The 8,801-nt window shown below is 34.8% G+C and overlaps 2 protein-coding genes across 5 annotated transcripts; both read left to right on the plus strand.

The window, feature by feature from the left end:
* The first annotated feature begins 988 nt into the window (after positions 1-988).
* Positions 989-5,468, plus strand: LOC126925227 (autophagy-related protein 9A). 4 transcript variants are annotated; one of them, XM_050740566.1, is made up of 8 exons: positions 990-1,309; positions 2,004-2,112; positions 2,315-2,634; positions 2,716-3,176; positions 3,258-3,442; positions 3,541-4,494; positions 4,563-4,934; positions 5,135-5,468. In XM_050740566.1, the coding sequence occupies exons 2-8, from the start codon at positions 2,059-2,061 to the stop codon at positions 5,318-5,320; spliced, it is 2,532 nt and encodes an 843-aa protein (XP_050596523.1). In that variant the 5' UTR covers positions 990-1,309; positions 2,004-2,058; the 3' UTR covers positions 5,321-5,468. The 4 variants fall into 4 exon arrangements, with proteins under 4 accessions (XP_050596525.1, XP_050596523.1, XP_050596522.1 ...); XM_050740565.1 differs by having other exon boundaries at positions 990-1,208; XM_050740568.1 differs by lacking the exon at positions 2,004-2,112 and having other exon boundaries at positions 989-1,309.
* A 783-nt stretch (positions 5,469-6,251) lies between these two features.
* On the plus strand, positions 6,252-8,798 carry LOC126925931 (uncharacterized). Its single transcript, XM_050741944.1, has 4 exons — positions 6,252-6,260; positions 6,645-6,776; positions 7,924-8,055; positions 8,358-8,798. Exons 1-4 carry the CDS (start codon positions 6,252-6,254, stop codon positions 8,574-8,576), a joined length of 492 nt encoding a protein of 163 aa, XP_050597901.1. The 3' UTR covers positions 8,577-8,798.
* The last annotated feature ends 3 nt before the right edge of the window (positions 8,799-8,801 follow it).

Here is an 8,801-nt window from a genome sequence, read left to right on the forward strand (position 1 = left end):
GACTGTTCGTTAGTTATGAGAACCAGTAGAGTTGACCCAGTAGAGTTGAGATGGCGTAGAAGCAGTAGAAGAAGTAGGAGCAGTAGGAACAGTCCGAGCCGTAGGATCTGTGAGTCGTAGGAACTCAGTAGTTCGTTCTGATGTGATTACGGAGGAAAGGGTGTGCCCTTTGAATGAAGAATGCGGATTCGTTGCTCACATTTTTAGTTAGGAAAGCGAGGACAATGATCCGCGATGCCGACTGGTTATGACCAATGTTGGGAATGAAGATAGGAGGAAGAAGCCTCCTAACAACATGGTTTATGCGCGACATTGTTTATGGAAAAAACCAGCTTTTCCGTTAGGTACATCTCCGCTTTTTGCGTTAGGCCACTACCCGCTTTCTCCGTAATTCTTAAAAGCGCGTAATAAATCCAAGGACCTTTCTAAAAACCAGCCGAAAACACTTCTAAAATTAGGAAGTCTTTCCGGGCAAACAGCTTGACTTGAACCATATGACCGAACAATGACTTTAGAAGTTCAAGTTTATGGTGGGTCCTTGGGCTTATTAACGGTTCGAAGGACGGCATGTAGACCGTTGGCTGCCAAGCAGCGCCGGATGTATTGCGCGACATAACACTTGAACTATCAGCTCGGTGCATATGAAACGACGTTTAGTCGAGATTTGTCGCTGTTCACATTCCAAGTTTCAAATTTTCAACGTGTTACGTAACGTAATATACATTTTTACATGTACGTATAATAATAGAAAATGACAAATAAACAATCCCAGCGGCTTTTAGAATGTGTCGCTTATGTGTGATGCGTGGATTAATACGGTAGGGTTAATATGTAAGTATTAAAATATAAGTACACATCTGGTTTGTGCACATTCTATGTATACATTCTATGGCAGAATCGGTAAGTGTTAATATAGAAATCGTTTTTATCAACTGTTCAATTGGAAATAGCGGAAGTAATGCTTTCTAGAATCAACGTGTGGTTCGTGACTAACAGAACAAGGTGGACTACAAATAGAAGGAAAATTCAGTAAAGATGGTGATAGACGGGGAAGTGGTCGAATGTTTCGAACAATTAGATATCTAAATTAGCAGTAAATAATCGTTCGTGTTCCAGTCAACATGTGAGTGGGGATTCATGAGTTTGCAGACGATAGTAATAAACACGTGTCAATTTGGAAAGCGGGACAAAAATCGGCAAAAACGAAGGTACGACAGCATGCTTTGTTTATGGAGATCAGCTGTGTTACCAAACATTCCTATCGCTTTCGCTGCAGCGTCTACGACGCTTCTATTTTCGTCGAATAAAGGTCAGCCAAAAGCATAGATAAAAGCGATGCTTGATGCACAAACAATACATCGTAATTTAACCACATTATTGATAATCTCGAAAAATTGGATCTTGAACTTCATTTTAAAAAAATATTGAAAAAATCAAATGCATTCTCTTATCGGAAAACGAATCGAGTTTTTTATTGCGCGTTCACCGATCATTCAATTTTTCATTTTTCTTAGTCCAAAGAACTAAACTGTTATTGTTACATATGTATGTATGCGTCACGTTTTTAATTTCTCAATATCATCAACCACGCGAATAATATTTTAATAATTTAACACAATGTTAACTTCGACCGTATGCTTGCAAAGAACTTAAACCGAAATGTAATGGTCAAGGATACATCTTGGAAAATATTCACTTTGTGCTTATACTTGCAAAGAAATTGCATGAGAGCATAGTGGTTAAAAAATATCTTTTTATATGTTAATACATTCTGTGACACAAAGGATGACCAATTTGATTGAGAAACATTGATACAATCTTCAGATAAGAGTATAATTGTTAAAATGTAAACAAAGAAACAGTATGCTAGCTTTGTTCCTTTTGATATTTATATATATATATGTAATAATAAAAATGAAATACAATAAGGAAACTAATAGGCCGATATAAATGCATTTTTTGTCGCATTAACAAGTTCATTTGGTGGGTGGCTTGCATTTTAGATGCTTGTGGACCAACCGTTGACCGGTAGTTAATTATTCTTAATGACATGTGAGAATGAAACGAGAAACTATCATTACCTGTGTAGAGCCAAACCGACGAGCGAAAACGGTAAGGCTGTGACTTTTAGGTACTTAGTAATCCATTATCCATTACCTTTATTTCTATCCTCTCAAAACCATAAGAGAATACATTACACTCAATGTATTTTCTGTACCAAATATAAATTTTTGATTAATTCTATGTGTTCTAGTCTTCTTATAAAATTGAATTAATTAATTGAAAAATAAATCAGTATGTACTATGTTTCAAGATGACGACGGTATTGGATGGCAGCTACCAACGTATGGAGCCATACGATGGGGAAGAAGAGGATGGAGAAGACGATGATGAACGCGAGGAAACACCTCAGGAATCTGGTGTTATGATACACGTAGTACCAGAAGGAAATAAAGCTAGATGGAACCATATTGAAGATCTAGATTCTTTTTTTACAAGAATGTACCACTACCATCAAAAACATGGATTCGCTTGTATGATACTCCAAGAAGCACTTGAACTAGGACAATTCATTTTCGTAGTTACTTTTTCAACTTTTCTCTTTCATTGCATCGATTACTCCGTATTATTCAAGTGAGATTTGCTTGACAATATCAGTACGATAAATAGCAACATAAGTGAGAAACTCGACTAATAGGTTTGATATATTTCCAGGAACAAGCCCCAAACATCGCACAAAACGTCGATAAGCGACGTGATTTTACCAACGAGCGAATGTGTAGCATCTATGGGTCTGATTACTTGGATCTGTATTTTAGTAGCCGCGATTTTTTGGATTTTACGATTAGTAAAAGTTTTGTATCATTGCACGCAGTTTTGGGACATAAAGTTATTCTTTAATACCGCGTTGAAAATTGAAGACTGCGATTTGGACAATCTCACCTGGCACGAGGTACAAAAGCGAGTCAGAGAAGTGCAAAAAGAGCAGGAAATGTGCATCCACAAAAGAGAGCTTACGGAATTAGATATATACCATAGAATATTAAGATTTAAAAATTATATGGTGGCTATGATCAATAAATCCTTGTTACCCGTTCGACTTAAAATTCCTGTTATAGGAGAAATTATTTTCATGACAAGAGGATTAAAATACAATATGGAGCTACTATTGTTTTGTAAGATTCTATATACTTAGATATTTATTAATTAAAAATAATATATGTATAAAAATAAAAATATAAATTGTTTCCACACAGGGGGACCATGGTCTCCGTTTGAAAACAATTGGCATCTCAAAGAAGACTATAAAAAGTTAAACAAAAGACAAGAACTTGCAAGAGTACTATCTAAACATATTTTATGGGTTGGAGTAGTGAATTTTCTACTTTGCCCGTTAATTTTACTCTGGCAGATACTCTATTCGTTTTTTAACTATGGCGAGGTGAGTACACGGTTTGATTCAAAATAAACCTCTTGCTCGATATATATATTTCGTCTCGTAGAAATAATCTTATTGGAAAATATTTCTGTCTCGAACAGATCATCAAGCGAGAGCCAGGAACTTTAGGTACAAGAATGTGGTCTTTATACGGCCGGTTATACCTCCGTCATTTCAACGAACTTGATCACGAATTGAATGCCCGTCTAAATCGCGCATACCGTCCAGCTTCGAAATACATGAGCATATTTACATCCCCCATTATGACTGTTATCGCGAAAAACGTTACTTTCGTAGCTGGAAGTATATTAGCAGTTTTATTAATATTAACCGTATACGATGAAGACGTACTTACGGTGGAACACGTGTTGACTACCATGACCATATTGGGTGCTATGGTCGCAGGAGCAAGGGCGTTTATACCGGATGAGAATTTAGTTTGGTGTCCGGAGACTCTCTTAACGGCTGTCTTAGCGCATACACATTACAGACCGGATAGTTGGCGAGGTCACGCTCATACTCAAACCACGAGAGCAGAAGTAGCACAACTATTTCAATATCGTGCAGTTCATCTCTTAGAAGAATTAATTTCCCCTCTGCTTACACCATATATTTTGTGCTTTCGGATGAGACAACGAGCTTTAGATATTGTGGACTTCTATCGTAATTTCACGATCGAAGTTACAGGCGTCGGGGACGTTTGCAGTTTTGCACAAATGGACGTGCGTAAACATGGAAATCCAACGTGGCAAACGGTGACTCGAAGTCCTGTCATAGATCAGACTGGTAGATACGATGCTAACCAGTACGCCATGGATCCGGAGAAACTTCAAATTCCTGTATCGGATCAATATACGCAAGCAGAAGATGGGAAAACCGAATTATCCCTTATTCATTTCACCTTAACGAACCCCGAGTGGAAACCACCGAGTCACGCTGAGAATTTCGTTACAGCTTTAAGAGAAAGAGTGAAAAAAGAAGTGCAAGGTGGTATACACGGTGAAATTAATCCCCTTTTGACAAGTTTGAACAGTTTATCTAGCGTGGAACCGGGTGTAAGTGTTTAATGCATCTCTATTCGAAATCAAAACGATATAGAATTTAATTTGTCCAATCGTTTCAGTACAATGACATAGTATCGAACATAATTCGGAGCACAATGGTAAATCAGCCAGGAGGGCTAAGCGCGAGTAATATGTTCGTGAACCAACCTGGTACCTCGACAGTTTCTGCCGCTGGAGATGAATTGTTGAATGTGAAATCAGACATTTTGCCATATGCCGTGCAACGTGGTTTAAGCAAAGCCGAAGGGCCCGTACACAATGAAAAAGGATTTCTGTATGGTTTACAACAAGAAATTTCGAATCAGTCCCTAGGCGCCTCTGTTTTTGTATCGAGCGACGAGTTATCTACCGATTTATCTGTACCGGTGGAGTTAATTGCTGCCGATATGTCTCTGTCTACATTGTACCTGCATGAACTTCATCACAGACAAGTATGTTTTCCAGCTGTATTTTTGAATGGCGCCAGTGACCGATTGAAATAAAAATTGCTGAGTCACTGGTGTCATTCGTTATTAGAATAAAATGCTTTGCAAGAAACATCAAATATCAATATTGATATATGTACATTCATATATGAATTATATTTATATAGAAAAATTAAGTGTCGGATTAAATAATCTATCAACTACAGGTTCGGAGGAGGGGCTATCAAGAAATGGCTGCTAGAAGCGTATGGCAACGAAGCCCTGTTCAAGAGCTTGCTACGCTTCCTGAAGTTAGACAAGAGAGAGCACCCTTGCTCTTACATCAAGATTCTTCTATAAGAAACAATAGAGAATTTAAATATAACATGAACACTCATTTAGGTAGTATCTGAATTATTCGTGCAGTGATATCGCCACTTTTAACAGAATAAAATATTTTCATTCGCTTAACGATGCGATATCCTCGTGATTTATTTTATAGCAAGAGAATAGCTAGAACGTTTAAGAATCTGTGTTATCGATGTAAATACAATATCGAAATATTCCTTGACTAGACTCTCATTTAGGAAGTGAAACGATCTCGAATGCCTATTTTAATCTATTCGAAGGCCTACGCGTGTGTACATTTTGCGCATCAAATTACGAATAAAACGCTTCTCAAAATTGTGCTAGGTTGTTGTGTTGTACAACATGAAGAACCAATCGGGTTTCCTACGTCGAAATTTTTGTGAGAAAAATTCATTACTTGTATACATATTGCAACAGACAAAAAAAGCTATAAATCTTTTTTTCTTTTTTTTTTTTTTGAGTAAATGCAATTATAAAGATACGAATCTTTTGTATGTATGCGTGTGCGCGCGCGCGCATGTGTGTGTCTGTGTGTGGTAAGATCAGCTCTAGTTTTCAATGCCACGATTCTCTAGTCATATGAAATGAATCACACGCCATAGCATAAAGAATTATTTATTTCTTAAAATGTAGTTACTCGATAAACACAATGGCTGAACGTTAACGGCTACAGCATGCGAGAAATCGCTTATACACTGTATATATACTCGTATCCGAGCATTTCCTTAATACTGTCACAGAACGCAGCTAAAATACGAACATTTACGTTTCACAAACTGGCAGGTTATCACGAGGTATACATTTAGAAGCGGCTTTAACTCGTGTTTATTCTTCGTTATGTGTAATGTATAGGAACTTATACAATACAGATTCTTATTGTAATTAAGACAACTATGATTTATGTACTTTAAGGATTTTTTAATTAAGTGACGCGTAACGAAAATAAATAGGATTCTTATTGTAATTAAGACAACTATGATTTATGTACTTTAAGGATTTTTTAATTAAGTGACGCGTAACGAAAATAAATAGGAATCTTATCACTTAAAGATAAAGATCATAATACAGATACGGTTCTACGAATAAATTTTATAAAAAGCAAGGAGGATAATAATAATATTAATATAGAGATAATATTAATTTAAGGGTTCTTTGTAATTTATAATTATATTATACGACATTATAATATACGACAAATAAATACATTACGTAATAAATTAGTTTTCGTAAAAACCTGCGAAACTTTTTGTTCATATGTGTCATATACAAATCTATATATAAATGCGAATGTGGTTTAACAAACGAATATTGAAAAACATGAACATCGAAAGTATTGTAATAATTATGAAATATGAACGCCTACCATAGCTGCAGGATTTCATCAACGGATTAGGGGAAGCCATGAAGTACAATTTACGGTGTAACCGAAATATCAGTGAAAAGATGACGAAAAAAGACTTCGTATACGACATTCGTCCACCAATTCAAAGTTCCAGAAAGGTAGGTTATTATAACTCGTATAACCAAATATCCTTCTCTCTTTTTTGATGCACACCAGCCTCACATGAATTATTGGTTTTCGTTTAATTCATAAATACGAGATTTAGATTCATGAATCCGAGAATTAGAAAAATTAGTATTTTATTAATGTGAATAATAAAACTTGAACGAGACACCAAGATTTTAAATCAAAGGTGACGCTACCGATACAATAAACCAACATGACGTATCATTTGCCCGCGCGAGAATATTCAAGGAATATTGAAACGATTGTCATGAAATATTAAATTATACTTCATACTGGTGTATTTGTAATAAGTTTAACGATAGATAATTTACATTTTAAAACGTTATCTGTATCTTATATGATTGTTAAGAAAATGGAATATCAAGAACTTTTAATATTTTAAACTATGTTATTATATATATTGGAATGAACGAACGTGGCGTCGTGTTTGACTGCGTACAACTTTTTACGAATATTTTTATTTTTATTTCATCGAAACTTTATTGAAATTCATGATATTTTGAACTTGTAATCACTGAATACAGTTCTCTTTATATTAGCAAACTACATATAATACGGAATAAATAATAAACTATAAAAATTGACGGCAGTATTCGAAAGGGTCAGTACGGTTAAAGCCATATTTGTACTGACGTAATCATGCGCATTGCGCAGTTTCTGTGTCATTTGAATACACATGTTCAACATTCGTAAGAATTTATGTTTATAAAAGCAATACTTGTGATAAAATTTCATGAAACGTAACTACCATTTTCGATTTTACGACTCTGCAATGATTTCGTTATCGGAAATATTTCCAAATGCTATAAAAGAATCTTTATTATAACAACTAGTAATGAAATAAATATAACTACGAAAACGACTACGTTGTTTACATTAGATACTTTAAAGTATATCAGACTGATGTGATTTTGATTTTAAATGCAAATAATGTAAACGATAATTGGTATTTAACGTTGCAATATTTAATCTCGTAAATTTGAACGTTTCTAGATTTTCGTATACGCTTATATGATATTCTATACGTTACCTTGACATCGGTAGTATCCTTTTGTAACTTTTGGGCACTATTAGATATTTGTCATAGGTGCTCTTATAAAAAAAGAAATGTGTTTACAGTTGGAAGAAGGAAAATATCCAATCGTATTACCACTACAACTGCGAAAGAAACATAGTACCGATTCGAAAATGCCCCAATACTCCGTTATTTCGGAAAAGAACGATTACAATTCAAATGACGACGAAATGAATGTAAGTATGCAATTCTATCATTCAGTATGCAATTTGTACTATTAATTGCACTATTATATACAAGGTTTCATCGTTTATTATATAATTTGTATAATTAATGTATCATTGTACATGTATTAATTATTATTATATCCAATGTGTATTTCAGGAATATCTGCATATAGTATAAATATTATGTATATTTGTTTCGATTATTAATCGATCGATATTATCAATTTCCGGAATCTAGTTCAATATCGTATCGAACAACAATCGTATCGATATTTATCATTCAGAAAATTTCAAATTCATTTTACTCATAGCTTTCAGAGCAACGAGCCTTGAAATTCGAGTGCAATTTCTGCCATGAACAAATTGCTACACTTTTGTCTTTGTCCACTCACATTAAATTTCATCGACGCAGATATTGCAAGTATTGCTACTGGATACTACCAGAGAACGAAACGATGAAAGAGCATATCGAAAGTACTCATCGAATCGATCCAGGTATGAACATATGTACATTGAATTTTTCTATATGAATAAATCGTCAATCACTGTTAAATGTCAATATTGTAAAAGCGAAATTTGACAACAAAACAAAAATGTTCCGTACATTGTGTAAATGCGATGGACCTATATGGATTTCTATCATTGAGATGCTGTGTCTCATTGCTATTACTTGGCATTTTGTTTGTTTCTGAATACGTAGCTTATAAAGTTTGTCCACGATAGAAGATCACACAATCATAAACAGCGGTATGTTT

The sequence above is a fragment of the Bombus affinis genome, chromosome 16 (assembly GCF_024516045.1).
Source record: "Bombus affinis isolate iyBomAffi1 chromosome 16, iyBomAffi1.2, whole genome shotgun sequence".
NCBI classification, from domain to species: domain Eukaryota; kingdom Metazoa; phylum Arthropoda; class Insecta; order Hymenoptera; family Apidae; genus Bombus; species Bombus affinis.

Excerpts from the sequence above, each read along its gene's own strand:
- LOC126925227 (XM_050740566.1), top strand. The coding sequence starts at position 2,059 with ATGAAACGAGAAACTATCATTACCTGTGTAGAGCCAAACCGACGAGCG. Across the intron at positions 3,177-3,257 it reads TATGGAGCTACTATTGTTTT|GGGGACCATGGTCTCCGTTT; the intron begins GTAAGATTCTAT and ends GTTTCCACACAG. Across the intron at positions 4,495-4,562 it reads TATCTAGCGTGGAACCGGGT|TACAATGACATAGTATCGAA; the intron begins GTAAGTGTTTAA and ends CAATCGTTTCAG.
- LOC126925931 (XM_050741944.1), top strand. Across the intron at positions 6,777-7,923 it reads CAATTCAAAGTTCCAGAAAG|TTGGAAGAAGGAAAATATCC; the intron begins GTAGGTTATTAT and ends ATGTGTTTACAG. Across the intron at positions 8,056-8,357 it reads CAAATGACGACGAAATGAAT|CTTTCAGAGCAACGAGCCTT; the intron begins GTAAGTATGCAA and ends TTTTACTCATAG.